The sequence below is a fragment of the Pelodiscus sinensis genome, chromosome 7, assembly GCF_052426305.1.
Source record: "Pelodiscus sinensis isolate ZL-2025 chromosome 7, ASM5242630v1, whole genome shotgun sequence".
In the NCBI taxonomy this organism is placed as follows: Eukaryota; Metazoa; Chordata; order Testudines; family Trionychidae; genus Pelodiscus; species Pelodiscus sinensis.
The window spans coordinates 9,691,025-9,717,104 of NC_143058.1; the positions used below are offsets into that span (position 1 = coordinate 9,691,025).

A 26,080-nucleotide genomic window follows, 5' to 3' on the forward strand; every position below is an offset into this window, starting at 1 on the left:
TTCCCAAAGCAGACCAGCCACTGGAGGAGATCTTCTGCGCATGAAGCAAACCCACTGCCAGCTTACTTCTCAAGTGAAAGATGCAGAGTTTCTCTCTAGGGTGGCCTGCACTGAAAATTCACATCCTCATAGCTGTCTCAGGGGAGTGAAAATCCATACTCTGAAACAGATAGTTATGCTCAACTCCCCCCCAGCATAGGTACAAGGGGCCAGGGAAAGAATTCTCCCGTCACAGATAGGGATGTCACACCAGTGAACTGGTGGCCCCGCTGGGCTGGAACAGCCCCATCAGATGTCTTCGGGGGCTGCTCCAGTCCAGCCGTACCCACTGAACCATGGGTGGGGGCCCTCCAGCCTGGCCAGAGCAGCCCATGCCCAGGGTGGGCCTGGCCAGTTTGGAGCATCCCACGCCTGAGGCGTGTGGCCACTCCAGTGCGCTGGGCCCGCCACGTCAGGTGGGAGGCCATTTAAGTGGTTAACTGGTTAAATGCGACATAACTGATTAAATGGGATTTTACATCCCTAATCACAGAAGCACTACAATAGTACAGCTGCTGTGTTTCAAGTATAAATAAGCCTTCGCCTCTAAAGTTACAGGAACGTCCCACCCTCCCTCCTGTCTGTGCTTTCCTATCCAGAGTCTCCTCACTTCGCAATTACTCACTCAATTAGCACTGTTGCTCAGACTGTAAAGGGGTGCCCATTGTGAACCATGCAATATTCAATTTGCATGTGAACAGACAGGTAGATCAACATCTCTTGCCCGTCATGTGAAGAAGTGGGCTGTGCCCATGAAAGCTCATGATACCATCTATATGTTTGGTTAGTCTTTAAGGTGCTACTGGTCTATTATTGTTTTTTTAAGTTTTATCTCTTGCCCTGTTTCTCACCTTTCCTGGCGACCCACCTGGAGTCACATGGACCTTAGGAACATAATTTTCACATAACTCCCTTACCTATTATCCATATACACATTTCTCAATGATTGTGAGGACCTGGATCACTATAACTATGCAGACAAGCCCTCACTGGAGAAAAGTGCAAAAGAAAACTGCTTTTCCCGGAAGCTAATCCAGGGCAATGTGCACTGCTTCTGCTCCCCAGCCAACTCATAAACACTCATTTCCGGCACAGCTCCCCCTAGTTTAGCAACCTGAGAGATGGGCTTTCCCCTAGCACTGCCCTATGCAAGATATAGGAGAGCCTGCAATTGCCTCATTTCTTGGCGCGCTCTGGCTGTGAAGATACAATACTTTTGTTTCTGATGGGGAAAGGAGCGACTGGGTCCCGTTCTCTCTGCCGGAGGGCTGCGTACTGACGTGCCCAACTCTTTTTTTTGCTACTAAGGCCTTTTAAACTGGATTCTAGATGACATGGGCTTTGTGAACAGGGAGAGCAGAAGAACAGACAAATGGCTTTTCCTCCTTCTACCCACTTTTGCTGCTCCACTTTCATACAGCATTAAGAGCCCCTCCCTTCTTCTGATGCCACCTTGCTGAGACACTTCCATTCTTTTCAAAGAGCGTTGTGTGTCATATATACATTCAGCAAGAGGGGATCGTACCGGATGCCTGGGAAGCCCCCTCCCTCAGAGTAACAGCATATACAACAGGCTAGTCACAGTAGACTAGGCAGAGGAAGCTACCTAGATTATCAAGTGAAACCTAGGACTTCCCTTCCCACTTGTATTTTGCCCACTGGGGTTCCAGGCTTTTCCCTGTAAATGGCCATGACAAAACCACATCTCAGGTTCTGCTCTCAGTTACGCCACTGCAGGCTGGGAAAATACTAGTTTCCCAGGAGCCCAAGGGCTCTCTAGGCAAGTGAAAGCACCAGGTTGTCAGCTGGATGGAGCCAAGGGAAAGGCAAAGTGGCTACAACAGCACCAGGCTGCCTCAGGAGCAGAGAGCTGGCTTTTAAGCCAGCTCCCCCCAGCACCAGCTCCTGTTCCCCGTCCCTTGCTGCCTCTGATATAGAGGCAGCAAGGGGGGTGGAATGCGAGTAGTCGACTATTCGATTATTCTTTTACATACCTAAGTGGGGACGGGCTGGGGAGGCACTGTCTGACCTCCCTGTCCAACTTCTTAGTTTTCTTCTGCTCCATGAGCCTGAGAGAGACTATGAACTTCTCTCTACATTTGAAATGCTACTGCTACGCCACTGTGGGGCTTCCATAAACACTACTACTCTGACAGGTTGCCTTCTCCCATTGGTGTAGTTAATATACCTCCCCAACAGGCTGTAGCAAGGTCAACAGAAGAGTTCTTTTGACAGCCTAGCACTACCTACACTAGGGCTACATCAGCAGAACTACAATACACAGGATTATGAATTTTTCCACATCCCTGAGCAACGTAACTGGGTCGACCTAACTTTTTAACTTCGGCCAGGCCTTTGCTAGCTTCAGCTACCCCAGTGAGAGGCAGAAGAACAAGGCTGCCCAGCTGCTTTGGGAGGAGGGACTAGGACCACTAAGCCCTGGCTCCAGTTTGGTTGCCACCAGTGTGAAAGATGAGAGGACTCAGAATCACGCAGACAGGTGGCTCCTACATCACCACTGTAACTGTGCACAGAACCTGGTCCCAAAGCTCCATCCAGTATGGATGGATGCTTTGGGGCAGTGGGCTGTAAGAGAATTGTCTTGTGGCTACAGCTCAGGAACAGGCGTCAGGAGACTGCTAGCGCTTCCGTCCCACACAGCGTAAGGAAAAGTTCAGTAACGTTTGCAAGGCACTTTGTCGTCTTTGGACGGAGGGCAATACAGCAGCTCAGACAATAGTTTGCCGTTGGGTCAGGTGGTGGATTATAAAGTGGTATGAAAGGCCAACATAATTATAAAATATTGTTGATTATTGTCCACCTTCCAAAGTAATTTTTACTTCTTTTTTTGATCTGGCTGCAAAAGATCCTTTCGATTTTCTTGCTATCATTTACTATGCCAGTCACATGAGCAGTGAATCTCCTAGCGATGTGAAGGGTAAGCCTTACCAGCATGCTTACTCGGCAACCGGTTAATCAGCGGCCCACCCCAGCTGAAGCAGTCCCCCCACCACAGGATCCTACCCCGCCAAGGTTAACTGGTTAAATATATTCTTTCACCTGTTAGCTTTTTTAATTTACATCCCTAGCACTCACAACTAGATTTTATGCTTCTGTTGATGCTGCACTGGCAACCTGTCTACACTGCCAAGTTACTGAGCTGAAACTCGCTGTGCACAGGGGGTGATTTTTCACTCCCTTGAGCGAGAAAGTTTTGGCGCAGCAATTTGCCAGTGTAGGCAGGCCTTTTAGGCTATGCTCAGGCAACACTAAAAAGTTGGCCCAGCTGTGTCACTCGGGTGTGGGAAAAAAAAAAAAAAACACACACTGTGCGGCAACATCATTACCCAACTATTCCCCGCGAAGACAGTACTGGGTTGATAGAAGTATTCTTCCACTGACCTAACTACTGCCTCTCGGGAAGGTGGATTAACTATGGCAACAGGAGAATCCCTCCAGATGCTGTAGGAGTGTGTACACTGAAGCACTACGGCTACGTGAAGCCACAACCGATGTCTATACTTTGGAACCTGTGTCAGGATAGTAGTTTAGACACAAGAGACTTTTTGTCAATGTACGAACACCACCTCCGTAATGTGAGCTATACACAAAAGTAGTCTGCTGTTAGCAAAATTCCATCTACAGTAGGGGCTCGTCTACACTAGGGGCTCGTCTACACTGGCCCCTTTTCCGAAAGGGGCATGTTAATTTCACAGGTCGTAATAGGGAAATCCGCGGGGGATTTAAATATCCCCCCGCGGCATTTAAATAAAAATGTCCGTCGCTTTTTTCCGGCTTTTAGAAAAGCCGGAAAAGAGCGTCTACACTGGCCCCGATCCTCCGGAAAAAAGCCCTTTTCCGGAGATCTCTTATTCCTACTTCAAAGTAGGAATAAGATCTCCGGAAAAGGGCTTTTTTCCGGAGGATCGGGGCCAGTGTAGACGCTCTTTTCCGGCTTTTCTAAAAGCTGGAAAAAAGCGACGGACATTTTTATTTAAATGCCGCGGGGGGTATTTAAATCCCCCGCGGATTTCCCTATTACGACCTGTGAAATTAACATGCCCCTTTCGGAAAAGGGGCCAGTGTAGACGTAGTCTAGAGGTTTTGTCAACAGAGCTGTGTCGCTAGGAGGTGTGTCTTTTTCACACCCCTGACCAACATAGCTAAGGTGGTATAAAGTTTGAAATAAGAAAAAGAAAAAAAGCAAGTGATCACTATAAAATTCAACAACGAAACGCTGAATTCTGTAACAATAAAGTAAATCAGATTAGTTAGGTTTAATTTTCTACTATGCAGGGTTAGCCTTGAAGGAAATATCTTCCCTAAAAAGAAGCATCGTGTAAGTCATTATTCAAATGATCCTTATTAACTTGCATGCCAATTACATTGTCACAAACGCTGTTACAAAAAAGTTTCAGAGTTAAGCCTAAAGAAACTGAGACATGCATTAGAATTATTTTAAATGAGCTCAGGTTGCTCATGGAACGGAATTATTTGCAGTGTGCTATCTGCAGAGCAGCTGCTGCCTGCAGTCCAAATCCTGGTTCAAGCGAAGTCTGTGAGCTTTGCCTCTGATTTCAATGGTGCATCACTTGAGTCACTCTTCAAATGACCAGAAATTCAGTCTGACTGCCTTTCTGATCAAAGCAAGCAGCTCCCAATACCAGATTTCCTTCTCTCAGCTTGGAGATACAGATCTTCTGAAACTGCTGCCAGTTTTGAAAGGAATAGAAAAAAAAAAGGAACACGCTATCGGTATTCCTCACCCGGGATCTCTGAGAGTCTTCTCCTTGAGCGTCCATTGAATTTGGGTTTTTCGCTTAACTCCTGCCTTGTGGAGCACTCTTACAGCAACTCCTCAGCCCGTCTTCTCTTTCCCTACACTCTCACTCCCCGGGTTACCTCACCCATAAGGATGGCTCACAAACCTGTCTCTCCTGCACCCCATTCACTTTTGGCATCTCCCTGACATATCCCGCCATGTTAGAAATGGAACAGTCCGTTTTCCTCCCTCACTATTCCACTCAATGCGTTATCTGGGAAAGGTTTCAGTCCCTACCCAGGAAGCTTTTAAAAAATCCTGTTGCTTTTTCTCTTTCTCCCTCTCTCTCTCCCCCCACCCTCCTCCCGCCCTTCCCCCCTCTCTCCAGGCCACCCCAAAATGTTCCACCATAACTTGATCCAGCTCTCAGACTTTCCCCCACATTCAGTACCCAGTTTAGAAGCCTGTCTATCACCACTCAAATCCCTGCTTCCCTGCTCTCATCTCCCCCCATCACCTCCTTAGCCCCTGTCCTCTGGTCACTCTGCCCTTACCTGCTCATTTCGCCCTTCCACTTCCCACACATGTTCCTGTGGCTTCTCTCATGCTGCTCTCACACTCTCTCCCCTCCCCAAAACCCCCTCCTTCAGCTTCCCCCATGAATCCCAGCTGTGGTGCCATCTGTCCCTCCCTCATGCTTAGGGTGTGTTTTGTTTTGTTTTTTAAACTATGACAATTACAGGCTACATGCCCTTAGCCTTAGCATTAAGCCTTTTATCCTCCATCTCTCTGTTTGTAATACGTCAGCATCCACAGGCCCAGTCAGGACTGCAGGATGCACCATCCCAGTGACACACGAACCATGCAACGTGTGCGCAACAGCCCATGCCAGAAGAATGGACCATTTAATTTAAAACAAGCAGCAGCAAGTAGGTGCAACAAACATATGAAGGCAATGAGGGAGCAGGAAAGTAACACAGATACACAGACCAGCTAGAAACACCGTTCACAGGTTTTGAACCATTATTTTTTTAACATGTGTGAGCAAAGATAGATCAATCATCTCAGTAATACCTACTGGCCACCTGCCTAGTCATTACCCTTTGCCGTTTACTGTAGACATCATGGTAGAAGTACATCTTGAGAAGGGATTTGAAGACATGGCTTTATAGCAAGCTAGATCTAAATCTTGCAAATTCTCTCTGCATTTCCTCTCCAGAACATGACCTTTCCTATCCACCTGCACAGCTAAAACTCTTATCCAAGGTCTCATCTCACCGCTCAATTAATGCAATATCTTCTTCCATGGCCTTGACAAATACTATCTTGCCACACTCATATGCATTAAGACAGCTGCTGCAAACATCTTCCTAAGCCTGTTGCTTTGGCCATGTTCCCTCACCACCACCACCACCCCCCTTTGCATCCCTCCACTGGCTCCACCCTCTATCACATTAAATACAAGCTGCTTGTCTTCACTTATCTCCAGCCTATTATCTCTCATTCTCTAGAAAGATATCATTTCCTACACAACCCATGATGCCAGCCTCCATCCCCTCCCCACACCCCCGCCAGGTACCTCAGTGCTGCCTCTTAGCCTTGAGAGGAGCTTCCCAAGGCTACCTCACCACCCCCTCAAAAAACCTCTCCTTTGGCATGACTCCTACCAACAAACTTGACAACTGTTAGCTCCTGGTGTGCTGAGACCACTGCCCATTAATGCTGACTTGACCTGCTTTGTTATTTCCCTGTTCTCCCCAGTCTGTCTCCCATCTTTTCTTTGGTTTTACACTTACATTTTAAGCTCTCTGGAATAGGGACCATCGTTTTGTGTTTGTACAGTACCTAGCACACTGGGGGCTCGGTCTGTGATGATGCTCCTAGGCACTATAGCAGTACAAACAATATATTACAGCAGTCTGAAAGAGTGCACCACAAATAACACTATGGAAGAGACCACAGGTGCTGATGAAAGATGCAAACAGGTGGGTGAGGCTGCCATCATTGGAGGGGGACTGGGTGACACAATCAGAAAAAGAACAGATAAGCAGAGGTGCACAGGCTCTTAAAGGGGAACAAGATGCTTGTATTGGACGCAACAGCAGTGTGACTGACAAGCCGGGAAAATTATCTCAACAGCAATGTTCCGCATGAACTTGAAAGGGTGGGGAGAGGGTGTCAGGTCAGAGGAAGAGAGCAGAAGTGGCATTTTTAGCTGTCTGGACAGAAGGAAAAAACCAGCTCTTGGAAAAGTTCCCATGGCCCATTCCATCTTTTCTCTTATTGAAACTGAGTAAAATTCACTAAGAGGAGCTGGATTTTCTTACTTGTGAGCACCACAAATGTGCAAAGGCATCCCATAATAGCAATTTACACAGAACTCTACACTTGACAGACATATACAAGCAAATAAGAATGGCCTAATTCATTATATAAACCTCATGAGGAAACTTTCTGCAACCCTAGCTAGCATTTGAAAGTTGTGAGCAGTTAGTTTTCCGAACTGCAGTGATTTATTCTGCTTGAGTCTCCTTCTGAAGCCTGTGCAGTGCATATGTATACATAAACGAGTGATATACAGTAACGGTCCCTTGACCCCTCAGTGTACAATGCAATGATCCTCCTGTTACTGATTTCTCAAATAATTAGGCTGGGCAGAATTTGATTTTTATTTTGTCTCATCTTGGTGAATGATACTGATGTTTATTTTTAACATTTTTCTCTATTAAAATTTTCACATTTGTGAGGAAATAATTGTCTGCCCCCCTCATAATGGTAGCAGACTTTAATATTGAAAACGTTAAACCTTTATAACTTTAACACACTAAACTGTCAACACCATATGACAAAATGTACAAAGTACATTAAATCAAAGTTCTCAAGCCACATTTTTCTTACTTTACCTATTTGTAAATTTCAGTTATTCTCTTAGTCTGTTTGGAAAGGATACCATATGAGGAGAGAGAAATAAAACTGGACTTTTCAGCTTAGAAAACAGGAGACTAAGGGGGGAGAATATGACAGAGGTCTATAAAATCATGACAGGTACAGAGAAAGAGAATAAGGAAAAGTTATTTACAAGAACTAGGGGGAGGTCACAAAATTAAATTAACAAGTAGCAAGTTAAAAACAAACAAAAGGAAGTATTTCTTCACACAACGCACAATCAACCTGCGGAACTCCTTGTCAGAAGACATTGTAAAGACCAAGGCTTTAACAGGATTCAAAAGAGAACTAGATAAGTTCATGGAGGTTAGGTTCATCAATGGCTGATAGCCAGGATGGAGAGGATGGGTGTCCCTAGCCTCTGTTTGTCAGAATCTGAGAATGGGTGACAGAGAGGAATCACTTGATGATTATTGCCCACTGTCAGAAGACAGGACACTGGGTTAAATGGATCTTTGGTCTGACCCACTATGGTCATTTTATAAGATCATCATTGGTGTTGGTTTGTGTGCACATGGTACAGTTGGCATTTACTGACATTTACCAATAGAGATCTAATCCTTACAAGCCTACACATAATTAAACAGGAAAACTACACTGCTATCATGCCTGTGAGCTTAACCGGGAAAGGAGATGACTATTGTAGTACAGGAAGTTCCCGGGTTACGTTCAAGATAGGGACTGTAGGTTTGTTCTTAAGTTGAATTTGTATGTAAGTCGTAACTGGTACATATTGTAGGGGAAACTCTAGCCAAACATTTCTCCAGAGCTCAGTTTTATTTTCCCACACCTCACTTCCCTCAGTCCTTTATTCTCAAGTTGAGGTGTCTGCTGAGAAAAGCCGCTCCGCTTCTCCCTGGTCTGCTGGGCGTGAGGGGGTGCTAGCTTCACATCTCCATGGTCTGCTGGGGGAAGCAGCTAGTGCGGGGTTGGCTCACCCCATTTGTAAGTAGGGATCCGATGTAAGTCGGATCCATGTAACCCGAGGATTGCCTGTATACACTGCAGGATCATTCTATCCACAGCACTGTAACTGTACAGACACAGGAGCATGCATGCACATATGCTGACTGGTAACTATGAATCCTCATCTCAGGACACAAAAAGGATGCAAAAGTAATAGTCCTAAAAAGCAGCAAAACTCAAACTGCTTTTTCTTATTCCAACATAAAATAGTTACAGAATCGATGCATTTCTACCCAGAAGTTCTGACTTCAAAAGAGCTTGCCTCAGACAACCATCCTGCTGATACACACACATGAATGAAAACACTTCCAAAAGATTCACCTCCAAAGATGACACGGTTTGCCTCAATAAACAGCCAAAACACACAAATGGTCAAACATGAACTCCTCCCTAGACTGTAAAGGGTCGAAGCTCATGCCATAGATCATTTGATATGCAGTTATTCCTATATTTGCAATAAGGACTCCAGACAGATATGTGACCTCTATGTCAGCTGCTATTAACTGGGTGCAGAATCATGAATACTCAAGCCAGCGTGTATGTCATTTCTTTTCTGGAGATGTGCTGGAATTTTGTTAATTTGCAAGGACTAATTTAATTAGCAGAACATATTTTTCTAACTCAGAACTTATTCACACAGAAGACACCCGTTCCTCAGACGACCCCGAGTATGTTAGATGCAAAATACACTATTCCTGATAAATGGTATTACTGTACTAGGCTTTCCACCTTTGAAGACTCGGCAATAGAGTACTCTCTTACACCTTTATGGCAGCAATGCCATTATTAAAGTTGTAATGTTACTTCCACTTCCTGGGCTAGAACCTGCCAGACCTCACACGTGGAAGCATCTTCATAGGTTTACATGGTACCCTCTACAAAAGAAAGAGCAGCAGAATTGGGCATAGCAAACCCTATTTTTAGACATTTATACAATTCTCCAAAAAGTTGCTTATGGAGGTGAAAGTTCCTACATCTGGGCCCAACACACTACTTTGAAAAAATAAAAAAGTTGTTTAAGGCCCAATTCCTGAAGTCCTTCCTCAGGCAAGACTCCCAGCAGCATCCTGAAAAATTATCTTGTTTTGCCACACTTGGATAACTGGGATTCTCTGCTCTGTGCATTTCATAATTTTCATTTCTCCCTCGTGATTACATTTAATTCATTGAGCAGTGAGTTCTAAAAATGTCGAACCTGGCATGGCTGGAGTCATTATCCCTGTGGTAATTGCTGCTCTTCAACGTGGCTGGCATGTCCCTGTAGCCCCTGAGAATGGCAGAGCAGGGGGGTCTCCACATGCTGTCCTTGCCTGCAGATACCACTCCTGCAGCTCCCATTGATCAGTATCGGTGAACCGTGGCCAGCAGAAGCTGTGGGCTCAGTGCCTGTAGATGAGGGGCAGCACATGGCTCCATAGAGCCATCGCTGTACATGCCAGCTGCTTTCAGGAGTGGTGCAGAGCCAGGGCATAAGTCTGTCTTAATTCCACTGCTCCACCACCCCGAAGCTGTCTCAGTTAAGTGGTGCCCACCCAGAGCCTGCTCCCTGAACCCGTCCCAGCCCTGAACCTCCTCCTACCCCCAATCTCCTGCCCCAGACGTGAGTTTCCCTGCATCCAAATTCCTTCCCAGAGCTTGCACTCAAAACCCCTCCTGGACCTCAATCCCCTGCCCTGGGCTATGACTGGAGACCCATTTATACTCCAAACCCGATAGCCCAAGACTAGATCCTGAAGCCCAAGACCAAAGCCTGCACCCCAACCCTCTCCCGCAGCCTGGTGAAAGTGAGTGAGCAGGGGGAGGCCTCGGAGAAGGGGCGGAAAGGAAGCGGGGCAAGGGTATTTAGGTTTGAGGTGGATTTTACACTGCACTTAAACTGAAAAAGCGATCTTGTGGTTAAAAAGGTTGGAGACCACTGCGTTACAGTGTTGTGTTGTCTACTGGCTACAGACTGTCCAAAATCCTAAAAGACCCTGGAGTGGGAGAGTCAGTCCTGACTGACAAACTGTTTAATCCTCTACTTTGACCTCCCTTATGAAACAAACTACCTGGAAAATTTGCTCGGCCCCGACAATGTGGACAAGTTAAGCTTCTCTGGGCATGTCCAAACTATCCCTACCTGCAAACCTCAGAGAACATGTGTTATTCCATCAATGGAAAGGACAAGGTTGAGCCAGAATCAGGCCTGCAACCTCATAGAGCAAGCCTCTATCCCAATCAGTTTCCAATTCAAGGCTCGGGTTCTCCAAAGACTTACGCACATGCTAAACATTAGCCATGTGTGTTAGGCTAAGACCTAAGAAGCCTGGTAAAACACAAATCAGTAGGAAGAAGGAAACAGCTGAATAGGCGCATTTTTATTTACATAATTAGGATGTGGGTAGCTTTGGGGATATTTTGTTTTTAAACATTATAATTGGATAAAACCAGAGGCAACAGGCACCAGTTGCTGGCAAACTCCGTCATGGTTAACAGGCGGCATCAGGTGACGACAAATGTATTGTGATTTGATGGGAGAGAGAAGAGTGGCCTTAAGGAAGGAGTTGGGAAGCACGCTCCATGCAGAAGGAAAAAGGGGTAGAGATGTCTGCGGAAAATGACAAACAGGTGGGTGAAGTTGGTTCTGCTGTGGAGTGGAAAAGGGTGGGGAGGGGTGTCACGTGTCAACTGAACATACTGTATCTGGCACTGAATGAGACAAACTCCAATTATCAGGAAGCTCCACAACTCCATTTTTATAGTCACCGATCAGTGTAAAACGGATGAACAAGTCATTAATACTGGGTGCGAAATCGTCCTTTATTCCTGCCATCGGGGCTAAACGCCACAGGTCATGACATCTTGGTTCCAAAGCGGCGTGGTTTTAGGGGGAGGAGGTCCTGCCCTGGGTTTGCTTTGCGCTAACCACCAGTGGAATCTGAGGCCCACAAGTCAGGTATGTGACCAGGCATTTAGAGGAATGCTGAGTTTTACCCCACAAGTAGCTGCATTTCAGTGACTTCAGTACCTAGTTTTAGTACCGGTTTGTAGACCTCTTTGGGATCCTCTGGGGTGTTTCATTTAAAACAATGAATAAGCTCATGAATCAACAGTGTCCATGCAGTTGTCTTTAAGGTAGCTATGCTGTTCTGACATAATCAGCTCTGCAAGCTGTCACGGAGTTGGTTGAATGGGAGCATCAACATAGGAACACCTGAGGTACTGTTTTCCTGTCAAATCACTAAGTAGGCATTGGGGGCTGAAGAGTCATCTCTTACTGACAGATAATCTAAGGGCTTGATCCCAAGAGGGTTTCAGCACACACACAACTTACCATTGCAACAGGCCACCAGATAGAGCAGTGGTTCTCAAATTTCACTGTACCACGACCCGCTTCGGACAACAAAAGTTACTACATGACCCCAAGAGGGACGACTGAAGCCAGAGCCCACCACCGTAGACAAAGCCTGAGTTCCACCTGTAACCTGAGCCCTGCTAACCGCACTGAAGTGGTCAGGATTGGACCCCGAGACCCAGCAAGTCTAAGCCAGCCCTGGTGACCTCATTAATACAGGGTCGCGACCGACTTTGGGCTCTCGACCCACAGTTTGAGAACCACTGGATTAGAGCAACATTCTGTTCCCAAGAGCTCAACCCTATCCAAGCCAGGAGAGCAGAATGTATCACCCCTGTCTGGAAGCAGACTTGTACTCTGTTTCAAAACCAGGTCTCGAAATCGCCCCAGCTTCCTCCAGGATTTCACGGGCTACTGCCACCCAGATACGCTTTCACAACACCTTGGCAAGCAGCCGAAATGCACCGAAAGATGCTGTCAGGTCTGCTCAGAATCACAGCCTGTTTTTCCAGCACCTCTGCCACGGATGTGAAAGCTACAACACGTTAGTACCCAATCATGATAATCCTCACTCACGCCCCTCCCCATCACAGGCAGCAACCTGACGAAAAATCTCCTTGCTGCAATACACATTAGTCATTAACTGGGGAGTTAAACAGAAGGTCTGTTTCATGACTTGGTTTAATAAGCAACTCTTGTTCATCCTGAATATGAAGGGCTAAAGCCAATATTTAATCCGCCCTGGTCCAGCTGCTAGAGCTCCAGTTCACTGCATCACACCCTCCCGACACTCCTCATACTATTGATACCAACAGATAATAGCTGCACCATAACTGGATCAGATTTCTGGGGAGAGTCATAGCATTCAACAAACAGCCTGGACCACAAGAACCACACCAGCAGCGGTGGAAGGAGAACTGACTACACCAACTGGTACACAAGCGTTTGTGGAATGTCCAAAGGAAAAATACATTGAACCAAACACTTGTTACCTCTAGCATTAAGTGCCCACTTTGGGTACCTTTGTAAATGGAGGTAAGGAAAGACCATGCAGTAATCTAGTGTAGCCAAAATGTAGTATTTTAATATTGGTATCAGAATATAAGTATAACAATAGCAATAAGTCCTATATAAGTCCTAAATCTGTAGGGGAACATTTTAACCTGCTGGTCACTCAATCATGCATTAAAAGTAGACACTCTTCTACAACGGAATTTCACTAACCAGCTAGAGAGTGTCTGCAAAACGTTTTTAAGTTTTTCCTGTTACAGACTAATTTGGCTACCCCTCTGAAGTTGCAGAACTAGAGTTTATCTTCAGATTTGACACCATTACCCTGGGCCTAAACAAAGCCATTAACTGGTTGGCACATTACAAAGCCAATTTCTCCTGCTATTAACATCTGCATTTCCACAACAAAAGCTATGCATGGGACAAACCCAGCCCACTTAATTAGCCTCATTAGCATGAGTCCTATAATTGCCAGGTAATTCTTCTGGTGTTTATATATAAAAATACATACACACACATGCCCACGTATCTTGGTTTCCATGGATGGTGGGTGAAGGCAGGGCTAGGGGAGGCATGTTCCTTGCCCACCCCTTCTATCTAGGCTCCACCCTCGTGGAAGCCAACCCCTCCCCAGCACGTGGCCGCAGCATCCCCAACCCCGGAGCATCGGGAGGGTGGGCAGTACACGGCCCCAACCTTCCTTGCTCCAGAGTCTCTAAGGTGCCACAGGACCACTCGCTGTTTGTAAAGTTACAGACAAACATGGCTACTTCTCTCAGATTTTTTAACAGCCATCAAAGGATAACTATGGAAAACCCTGGAGATTGCCACTGCTTAAGGATTCATGATTGCAGCATGACATTGCACAACCCATAGACTCAAATGGGAACTGGTATATCAAATGGGATGCTTTTTGCCTTAGGACTCTGCAAGCCAAGCCTCAGAGCTTCGAATCACAATTGACAGAACCCAGCTCCTCACTCATGTTCAAACTAATTGGGCAATAGACTGACCTGATTCACAGCCTGGTAACGAAAGGACATCTGCAGGACCTGTGTGGGCAAATGCACATGCTGCTAGTCATGCTAAGCACGGCGTATTGCCCTTTCCCTTGAAAAAGATCCTGTGTGCTTCTTATAAGCATAACACTGGAACGGGTCATCGTTGTAGCACAACTGCCAGAATTTAACAACAAAAAGTGCATTCGCTCCAGAATAGCTTCTAAGAGCAACTCAAAGAGATGGCTTATCTGTAAAGCCCTCAGCCTTCTCGGAGATGGAGTCCCACCTAGTCAGCTAGCAGTCCTGAGCAAGAGCCTGAGTTTGGTCAAGAAAACACTCTAGAACAATAGTTCCCAATCTTTTTTAGGCTGCAGACCGGCAAATTCGTTCAAAAACTTTTGGCGGACCGGCACTGAAACATTAATACCTATTCATTTTGGTAATTAATTTTAAGCAGTCACGTGTTATTTTTACATTGCATCTGTATGCCCACAATACATGTCATTGTGTGGATGGGAAGATCAAAATCATACACTGTGAAACAGATGGCGTGCTCTGCAGAACAGTTCTGGTTTTCGCTAGTTTTTGGAGAGAGGCAAAGGGATATGGCAGGCAGGGCCGGAGAAGGGGGCTGTGGCCAAGAGGAAGAAGGGAGGGAAAGAAAAGAAAAGGGGAACCAAGTCAGGGAGAGGCTGGACTAAAAGCAGCGGAGTACAGACTCGGGCTCGGAGCTTAAGTAGATCGATGGTGCAGGTAAGCGTAAACAAAGGCCTCAAGCTTCCGCTTTAGAGGTGATCATGGATTCATGGGTTATGAAACCTTCAGGGTTGAAATAATTCAGTAGGTCCTAGTGGTTTTAGTCTTCATATATTGTTCAACACCCAAAGATTGAAGGGCTATCGACTACGACTGTCCATAAACCCTTTGCAATCTGCTCTTTCTACAGAGTCAATTCTCTTCACATGCACAAGATACATTAAGTACATCGACCAAAAGATCACAGTTCATAGTCTTAACACAGTAATTATTTCCTTGAGTCAAAGTTTTGTCCATTGCATTTCAACTGGAAAAAAAAAGTCATGAATCATGATGTGGAAAGTGTACGTGCTTAAAGTGAGCAATAATTCATTAGCACAAGTTATTTTAATGGACAGCAGTTTTAACTAAGCCTGCACCATCTGTTATACCCCTCAATTACAAAGGCAAACAAATAATTTGCAAAATACATAATTAAAGAGACATGTAATTTAGATGTATGGGGTGTTTTTTCCTATTCAGCTAAGCAAAACCTTGTCATGTTTCAGACATAAAACAAGGTGGAAAACTGTTCCCTCTACCACTGTAAGTCTTTGCCATAGCAAATAGAAGTTCATCATATTTCACTGTCTGTTATTTTATTTCTGAAAGTATGATGCCCTGCCACTAATGATATCAACTGGGAGTTTGATTTTTTTTGTTTTTTTTTTTAATCAGGAGCTCCGCACACCAACAAATCAACAGCAGGATCTTAGTACACAACTCAGCATGGCTCACATCTTCTATTAAATACCATATATTCTGGACTTTATTAAAACAGGACACGCTATACAGTCATTTAAAACAAATGGTGCATTTTATCAGAAATAAGACTAAGAAGAAGGGAGAACTTTGCAATCAAAACACTGCTGAAATAAATTGCCTAGCTTCAGGTGAGGGAAGGAAGGAAAGTAAAAGGGAAGGGCTGCATCTTCTCCACAGATACCCCCCCTCTGAGGACTTAGATGTTCAGGGGCAGTACTTTTCCCTTTGTGCCACTTGCTTGTCACAATAGCTCCGCTAGTGATTCAGAGCAAAGTATTATGGCAGCCGTCTTTGCTGCCTTGAAGTTGGAACCTTTGAGGACAGCTGATACCTCACTAAAAAGGAGAAAAGCATTTTATTTCAAAACTATTTGAATTCTGCTATATTGAGTCCCAATTCTGTGGATAATTATGTTAGTAGCAAAAACCACACTGGCATGAATAGGGATAGGATCAGGTCCCTGGTCTCCATTTTCTTGAGTGTGTGGTATTTGTTTTTAACAAGATCATCTGAATAACGTTTTTTAATTTTTCAAGATGTCCTCTGCTTCTTCCTTTAGTTGAATCCCTACATTCCTAGCACAATCCAAAGGAGTTCAGAGAATGACATATTTAGCTGCAAACACAGGTGGCCTAAACATGCTAGCAACGGTCACTATTGCACTGTAGCATGCTGTGCAAGAATAATTAGATGTGCCCTTTCCGTGTAAAGGACTTGCACAGAAATAGCTTGACAGAAGAATTGCAGTTCAGTGTAACTGTCAGTTTTTCGGGAGGTGGATTATCTACACAACTCCTCCAGTTGACACCACCTCCACCTGCAGCTCCTGGACCCTGTCTGCCTCCGATACCCACGCACCTCTTGCACACTGGGGCACTAGAGCCTTGCACTTCCTACTCCTCCCTCTCCCTCTCAGACAATTCGTGGTGCTGCAAAAATGCTGATTCACACCCCCACACCATCCCCGCTGCTGTGGGCCATTGAGATAAAGGAGGACCGCTCATGAGACCCACTCACTATTCTTGGTTGCCCACTGCTGACCTACATTGAAGCATTGCAGCTGTAGCAGTTTAAATGTAGACACAACCTAAGACTCCTGGCTCATTTAAAAAAGGCTAATAAACAGCCATTAGTCCGTAATAACGTTTGGTTGATACAGACTGGCTGTTGAACCATCATCCTAAGAAGAATCCAGACAATGGAGTGGCTGACTTTTATTGACTTTATTTATTAATAAATTAAAGGAGAATAAATGTAAATAATGCAAATCAACACAGGTTTATGGAAAACAGTCTGTCAGACTAACTTGATAAATTTATAATCTCTTAAAAAAGATAAATATTTTAGCAACAATAGACTGACTTCTAGGAGACATTTAACTTGATACCACATGAAATTCTGATTTGAAATCTAGAACGATATAAAATGAACATGCTACAAAAATTAAAAGGATTAAAAATATGGCTGACTGATAACTCAAAATGTCTGTAAATGATCAATCATCTGTGACAGGGTGTATTTCCAGTGGCATCTCACAGGGACTATTTCTTGGTCCTACCCTATTTAAGAATTTTAGCAATGACCTAGAAGAAAATATAAAACCATTACTGGTAAAGTTTGTAGAGAACATACAAATTGTGGGAGAGTAAATAATGAATAGGACAGGTCATTGATTCAGATCCGGATCACTTGGTAAACAGAGCACAAGCAAACAAATTGTGCTTTGATATGGCTAAATATGAATGTATACATCTCGGAACAAAGAACGTAGGTCATTAATACTGAATGGAGGACTCTCTTGGGAAGCAGTGACTGAAAAAGATTTGGGGGTCATGGTAGTCCCATGCAATGGTCCTTTGTTCCAGCTTTCCTATGCTGGGTTTTAGATACCAGCTAGTTCACATGTAATTCTCTTTACACAGTAAGTTATTAAATATGCAGTGTCTCTGTCCCCAGGATATTCATCAGCGGAAGCCTATGGTCTGTGTAATCAGATTCCTAGGTCTACAAGTTGCAGCAGCATTAATAGCAATGCCTGTTAGTGGAGAAGAGGCAGCATTGGACAGGGTCTCCAAGTGCCTTGCTTCTTGGGAACATCTTTCATATTTCCTTTGATATGAGATTATCAGACATCATGAATTGCTTTAGAGTGTCTTCTTCCCTTCAGAAAACAGCAGCTCACCATGAACTGCTGGGACTGCAAGCCATCAGCACAAACAAGGGATGCAGCAGTCTGTCAACTCACTTGTAGGTAGTCCTGCCGATTAAATAAAGATCAACTTGGGATTTACTTACGCTCTTCCATGCACGACACTTGTATCGCCTTTGACTGAAGCAATGCACTCCCTTCTCCTAGCCACCTTCTCTTTTTTGCTACAGCCTTTGGAGAAGGGTGGTACTGTATGTTAGCTGGCGCCAAGAGGAAGGATTCCACAAAATACTGAGTGGACGAGGCCAGAGTCTAAAAAACTGCTTGAGCACAGTTATTAGACAGTGGAGGCCTATGCACTCCAAAAGGAAACCTATATCCTCTCTTTAAATAGATTTACTCTTGTTGTGTCGTTGGCAATTGGGACTCATTGTTTTGAATCCTGAAGCGGACAGCCTTGTGAAAGTCACTTAGCCTGTGTGTGCTGATGTTTCCATAATTACACTGGATGGCTGACAGACTTCGCTAAGAGCAATACTGGGCGCAGGCCACAGCCAGGAGTAAACTAAGCATACTGTCTCATGCCACCGGATCAGTGACTCAAAGCTCAAGACCTTCTTTTATTAATGAAACGTTCAGTAACAGCGATTCTGAATTTCAGTTTCCATATAGTCTCAGTCATAAGAATGGCTATACTGGGTCAGGTCCATCTAGCCCAGTATCCTGTCCGCCGACACTGGCCAATGCTTGGTGATCCCAGAAGGAATGAACAGAACAGGGAAATCATCAAGTGATATCACCCCAGTCTTTGCTTTAAATAGACACTTCCAGACTTGGGGATGGAGCAAGAATGAGAGAGAGACAGATACACTAGAAATACTGGCTTCTTCAACTGTAGCCAAACACTCCCAGTCTAGATCTCCTAATGGCTACTCTATGGAAGTGATAAGTAACCTGCAGTTATTTAGAAGAGTCCCTGGATTTGATCAAATATCAGGAGCTCCTAGCCTCACTCACACCTAGTTCCCCCTGCAAGTAGCACTGAGCAAAGGAACCTGAGCTCCTATGATCCCACCAAGCAGCCAATATGCAGGGAGATGGTAATTTAAATGCAGCGAGCCACAACAAGAGATGGAGACAGGTATACTATTGTGCAAGATTTACATCCAGGTTGTAGGGATGTGAATGGTTAACCGATAAATATCACCCTTACCAGGTGATGCTTACCGATTATGGTTAACCAACAGCCCGGGATGGAGCAGCCCCCACCTGTGGTGAGGCCAGCCTGCCGCACTGCGGGCGGGGGTGCTCCAACCCAGCCACAGTCTGCAGGGGGCTGCTCCAGACCCCAGCCCAGCTCCATGTAAGAGTTTAATCAATTAAACATACCACTGAGCTAAAGGCTCTCCAGGCATGACTTCTATGTGAAGGGCCTTTGCGTAAGTACCAGAACTATTCCATAGATAAGTCATTTTATAAACGACAGGTTGAACCTCTCTCACCCGGCACCCTCAGGACCAGACCAGCTCTGAACTAGAGAGATTTCTGGATCACGGGAGGTCAGTGTTTTCTCGCACCATTACCTACACTTCCACTGCTCACTGGGCTCTTAGAGGACATGTAGGGGTGAATTAAAGCTAAATAACAGCACAGAACACAGATCCAGGACTGGTGGCTGTAAACAAACTTTATCGGGCCACGGGAGACTTGGCCACACCCATAAAAAGTGGACATTTGGCTAACTAAAATCATTCTGGACCACAGATGTTTCTGGATAAGAGTTCTGGATGAGAGAGGTTCAGCCTGTACTATGAAAGAAAACCACTAGTTTCCATAACAATGATAAACACTGAGGCTGTGTCTAGACTGTCCAGTTTTTCCAGAAAATCAGCCGCTTTTCCGGAAAAACTTGCCAGCTGTCTACACTGGCCGCTTGAATTTCCGCAAAAGCACTGACTTCCTACTGTAAGAAATCAGTGCTTCTTGCGGAAATACTATGCTGCTCCCGTTCGGGCAAAAGTCACTTTTGCGCAAAAGGGCCAGTGTAGACAGGTGAGATTTGTTTTCCGCAAAAAAAGCCCCGATCGCGAAAATGGCGATTGGGGCTTTTTTGCAGAAAAGCGCATCTAGATTGGCACGGACGCTTTTCCGCAGAAAGTGCTTTTGTGGAAAAGCGTCCATGCCAATCTAGATGCTCTTTTCCGAAAATGCTTTTTACTGAAAACTTTTCCGTTAAAAGCATTTCCGGAAAATCATGCCAGTCTAGACGTAGCCTGAATGTAGCCGCTGCCTCAATTTATGCAATAAGAAGATCTACATATTTAAAATATGAGGTCATACAAAAATGTGAGACTATATGGAGAGTCAATGACTTATTGGTCTTTCCTGCTTCACTAATCCCCATAAAATTCCTTGCTGGAAGTTGGGAGAATGCATATTTCAAGGGACCAATGGTGAAGAAAAAAAAAAGCAACGATAACATATAAAAACAAAAATCTTACTCTGCATTTTAACTTCAAGCTGAGCTTGGCACATCCTATGTATCTATATAACCTTTGTTAATTTTTAAAAGCGCTATGAATAGAAAAAAGTTGATAATATCTGTGAATTCCAACATCTTCAGTAGTAAGATAACATAATAGTTGAGGAACCCCTTAGGAAGAAGGAAAAAGCATGCAATACCCTCAGGTAACAGAACAGCTGGCATGCACACATCAAGATGTCTTTGCAGTGTGCATCAGAACTGATCTTCTTGCCACCTGTGACATGCAGAAGTTCTCTAAAACGTCAGAGGAAGTTCAGCTTCCACCACAATTGCTCAGTGCCCAATCAAGCGTACTCAAAATTCAATTGCACAAATGCAGACAACAAACAGGGCAATGCAAAAAAATGCAGCTGATCATATAAATCAGAGAAATGCTGCATCCTTGCACACACTGCCAGTTTAAAAAGTCTGTGAAAACACTGAAATGGAGTTGCAGGAAACAATGAACTCTGGAGCACCTGAGTAACTGGTATTCCAGGCTCTGCATAATGCCGTAAATCGCAAATAATTCCAGAGGGAACCATAGTTAATTCATTCCAAGCTCTGGGGTTTTTAATCCTGTGAAGCGTTTCAGTTCTCAAAAGAACTGAAGAAGTCCATGAGTTATCCACAACAGAACTGCCTTACTTTTCTCATACAACCTGGGCAATGTGTTTCAACTATGATTTGGGTGAGACTGATCCTGGGTCCGTGAGGCCTCCACAGGAAGGAAGCGAACACGTACAAATTGTAAGTTAACACTTGCTCGTTAAGAATTAGCCAATTAACTTGTTACACAAAAGCCAAATACGCCTTGGAGAGTGGTGGCAGATTGCTATGAGGAATGTAACCAGTTAAACGTAGTGTTTAACCAGTTCACCGATTAAAGGGTGTGCTAGGCAGGAGGCTCTGCCAGCCCCATATGGGGCTGCCGACTCAGGGGTTAGAAGCCAGCAATCCCACACAGGGACCCAACCAAGCTGGAGCAGCCCTCCGCCCACAGCTGCCCACCGGCAGGGGGCTACTCCCAGATACCACATCCCTAATTGCTATGGAGAGTTCCATGTCCTGCCACCCATTCCTGTCCCACAGTGATATCACTACAAATGATGGCAAATTCTGACATAGCTGAAGATACAATGGCTGAATGAGCCTTCTACGAAGTATAAAGTACACTTACATATTGTATCATAAAAGCAGTTAATGTAAAACTCACATTAGCTGTTGTTCAATGCAAGAATAAAAGGATATTGGCAGCTTATATGAATGTTTTGCAATAAAACCAATTAATATATTACAAATATATCCAGTACAAATTCATTAACTTCTGTTAACAATGGAACAGCTATTGGAGATGACCAAATCGCACAAGTGAACAAGCTATGCAAACAATCCAAGTTAGCTAACTGCAAAATGTAACCTGCTACTCAATTTGGAGAAAAGCTTAGCTGTGATTTAAGATACAGAATATTAACACACTTGTTTATTTAAGCATTGCAGTTTGAGTACCATGGGTCCTCGACTACAGCATCAACTACAAAATCTTTATTGAGAAATGAGGTGAGAACAATGGATTGAATAGGACTATGAAGAAGTCTGCAGAACAACAAGTGAAAATGAACAAGATTCCATGTTTATTTAAAAGAAGTTCCTTACATATAAGACAATTTGACTTGCCAGACTAAAGCAGAATTAGACTCTAATCAGTTTTCCCCAAGCAAATCTTACCTTGTAATTGCTGGAATTTACCCAAGAAGTGGCAAGTCCATCAACCATTTTATCCAGCATAGTCTGATCATGTTCAAGATCAGCAGACTTCTGTTTATCTGAGAAATAATCTATCAGTTCTTGGCCAACCTGAAGTCTCTTTCCAACATCTTTCTGAAGCACCTGTGCTAAGCAATACTCCATACCAGGCTCCATGATGTGCTAGAAATTCAGCACTGGGGAGAATAAAGCTAGAGGGCAGTAAGTCTGAGAAATCCCACTATAAATGTATCCTGTAGGTTGCCTCTTTGTTCCACGAAGGTTACTGAGGCCCTGGGTTTCAAAGATGCAATTCTGAGAATGACAACAATGCACCATGTGTGTCTGAAGAGCAGCTGGCAGGATATTAAAAGTCCAGTTTAAATAACTAGTAATAGATAAAGCTGTGAGCGGTGCAGCAATGCTGTATCATTGGGTCTGAAATATCTCCTGGTTCAGCAGCCCATTCTGAAAGAAACAAAAACAAGACAGCACTGTAGCTTAAACAAATTAATTATGAAGAAAATCAAAACATGTGACAAAACAGGTTATTCATCAGAGGGAGATGAAGATGTAATAAACCAGATGCAAACGGTATTGCTAGGATTTATTTTTTTAAACAGACAGTATTAGGCAGGTCAGGACAAAGACCTTGGGTTATGTTTCTAAAAAGGCAGTTATCCATCAGTCCCCGGAGAAGCAGTTCTAGTGATAGATCCAGCAACTTTGGGTCTCAATCAAGGGTGGATGAGAATTCACGTGTTCTGTCAGTCCCCAAAGGTCGAGTGATGTTCCAGTTATATGGCTCCTCAGTTACTGAGAATGTGTGTCTGTTTTAAGAAATGAGTACAGAAAGAAATCTAACTGCTGAAAATTTTCAGTCAAATGAGATCCAATGTCATAAGAATCCGGATCCTATTTTATGCCCCATCAAAAATACAGGTCAAATAGAAGCCAGAACCACAGCTTTTGTTAGGAAAATCAAAAGCTGTTTCTAGAGATCTAACTGTGATGAGCCACATTACAACATGGTTTTATAAACTGGCTAACACCATGCAGCCCTCAATATGCTGGCCTGGGAAACACCTTACTAGCATAGTGTGCAAAATGTGGTTTAGCTAATACTGTTTGAGATGTCCTGTAAGGAGGGCCATAAAAGAAACTCAGAGGGCAAACTCTGCTCTCACTCGGGATTTACAGCAGTGTAATCCACCATGGTACAACTCTGGATTCTCAACTCAGTCACAGAGTTGAGTGTGCTCTTCACTGTTCCTTTTCAGCAGGGCTTTTCTGCATCTTAACACAAGCTGGGGAAGTATGTCAAGGAACCTCCAGTCTAATGCTACTGACTGGAAATCTCCCTTTACAAACAGCTGCAGTGTCTCTCTGCCACGCCCCCTCCATATCTAAATGAATCCTCTCCACTAGCCCAGGGAAGGAGCCTCTTCTCCCCCCATTCCTGCCCTTTAGCTTCAGTCTCTCTCATGCTGCTAAAGGCAGGAGTCAGCATCACGATATATAATTTTCCTGAGGTGCTCTCTTTATTGCACCGTTTTTCTTTGAAAAGGCGAGGCAGGTAAGAATCCAGGATTTGATTTTTTTTAAACACTTTCTAATAATAACATCCAAAGCTAGAAGCCTGCCCTACTTTCTGCACTAGCACAAGGAAAGCAGGTCAGGCTCAGTGTGAAGGAAGGGGGAAGCGGAGAGGCTGCAAAGCAGATACCTAACTGGTGTGAACATACAGGCTTAGAGAAACAGAAAACAAGAGCAGGCCATACACAGAACAGGTTATTTTTCAGCTCCTCTGTCCCCGACTAATTTGCTGTGGAGGCTTTCCATATCTGAGGGCCCCCAGCCCCCTCGCCCAGGGGACTGACAGGGGCCGGGAGTCTGCCACACTCACTGCCAGCAGCAGTGGGAAGTGGAGCAAATGATTGGGAGCGGAGTGGCCTGGGGCTGACCCCTGCTTCCAGCACTAGACCCTGTCCCCCACTAATCCCTGGGGCCCCATTGCTAAGCAGCAGCAAGGGGACAGAGCCCTCCTCTGGGCTAGGGGTGGTGTGGGGAGGAGTCACATGGGGAGTAGTTTTGATTAATTAACTAATCGAATAATCAATGGGATTTTCGTCGACTATTCGATTAGTCGATAAGGACTAGCACAGCGTTCTGCCTTTGAAATGTAGAAGAGCCCCCGCAGGCACTCTTGTGCATTTCAAAGTTGGAATGCTGCTGCTGCGCCCCTACCCCCCTCCCATGGAGCTGGAGGGAACAGCTTTTAAGCAGGCTCCCAACACTCCCATTCCCCCCACCCCCCCGCTGCCTCTTTCTGATAGAGGCGGGGGAGGGAGGGAGGAGGAGAAGCAACTAGTCACTTACATCCCTAATGGGGAGACAATCACATGATCAGTGCCCCAATTGTCCCCCTCCCCACTGGTTCAAATCTAGCCCACAATGGCAGGTTTTTTTAAAGCACTTTTTAAACCATCTTATTGCTGTTTGGTTTCTCTACCCAGTTCCCACTGGCAAGTGTCTCTGCCAAAAAATTCCCATAGTAGGGGAAAAGGCCCAGGACTGAAAAGGCCAGGAAGACTGAACTCCCTTCTCGCCCCTGCAAGATCAGTGCTCAAGTGAGGCATTTATCACTGCTGTGTTCCGCGCACTGCTGTCAGTCTGTACGGGCCTTTAATCCAGCACCATTTATGAGCAATAAGCATCCATCCCAACATCCTTAGGACTGGCCCTAGGATTCTGCAAAGCTCTGATTTGCCCACTTGCTCAAGGTAAGGTATTTTTTTTCTCAAATTGGAAATTAAACTATTAGCATTTTCTACTACCATCATTGTAAACAGTGAGCGAGTATATTTTGCACTGGTAAATGTAACACTATTCTGCCTTGCAAAGGAGTGTTTTTAAGTCTGTGCCCACTGTGCAGTCACTGATTTCATACACCTAGAAAATCATTGAGCAGTGAAAGCCCCTTGTAACAGCTTCAGGGCAAAAGGGAAGAACCTCAGCAGCACAATGAAGACTAGAATACAACCCACATGCAAAATCCCCATGCAGGAGTTTGAAACTAAGATTTCACCAGCTCTTGGAGGTCTCATATGTTCAATAAGACTGCCAGCCCATGGAGACTATGTAAGACAGTTCACCCCTTTCCCTCTTTGTCTGGAAGGCTCTGGGTAAGGCTTTTCTATTTGGTTCACTGCATTTGTGACCTTCTCTTTTCGGTGGGGGGGGGGGTCCTTTTCCTATTCAGCTTGTACAAAAACTAATTTCTATCTGGGCGCCGGGCCCAGTTTTAATTTCAACTTTCAAATCTTGAACAATGCCCTCAGATACCATCATGGGAAACTGAATAGAACTGTCCTAGTTTCAAAGCACCCATCTCAAAATGTTTTTTGAAGGAGGTACTAGCTGTAGTTCCAAACTAAAGAACAGCCTGACCTCCCTCATAACCTTAAGTCTTGACCTCAACACACCCCTGTTATCTTTACAATGAGGATCTTTACCTACCCTCTTATCTGATGGAAGCCACTAGAGTACCAACCACTGAACTCTTTGCAAAGCCTTCCTGGCTGTGTTACTTGCCTAATTGCCTTGATTTTCTCCTGATGTCTGGTTTGGGGATGTGAAGGGTTAATCAGTAAGCATCACCATTCCCGGATGATGCTTACCAGCTAAGGGTAACCATCAGCGGCTGGAGCAGCTCCTCATCACCACCACTGGCTAGGCTGGAGCACTGCTACCCGAGAAACCCCCACCTATTCAGGCATTTAAACAGTTAACTAATTCAACAGGATTTTCATCTGTAGTCTGGTTCACAGTGATGCTGGAGAAGCACTGGTAGCAAGGGGTCAAAAGAGAAGACTGATCTCTGTTTAACTGGGTATTTGTAGATGGAGTCTCTTCATACTTAACTACTGCTACAATGTTGTCATTTCCTGACTTCCAAGCACAAAGTTGTTTTTCAGTTGTGGTAGCTCAGACCAATAACAATGAAAAGCCCAGTCTACATGGGGAAATTGATCAGAATAGC

The 26,080-nt window shown here is 44.7% G+C and overlaps 1 protein-coding gene across 18 annotated transcripts in view; it reads right to left on the reverse strand.

Moving 5' to 3' along the window:
* The window catches only part of CLASP1 (cytoplasmic linker associated protein 1), a 250,612-nt gene that overhangs the window by 201,817 nt on the left and 22,715 nt on the right, over positions 1–26,080 (reverse strand). For all 18 annotated transcript variants that reach the window (XM_089779659.1, XM_089779647.1, XM_089779645.1 and 15 more), the window contains exon 2: positions 22,021–22,506. In XM_089779659.1, the coding sequence (XP_089635785.1) occupies positions 22,021–22,215 (195 nt within the window). In that variant the 5' untranslated portion in view covers positions 22,216–22,506. The remainder of the gene's footprint in view (positions 1–22,020; positions 22,507–26,080) is intronic.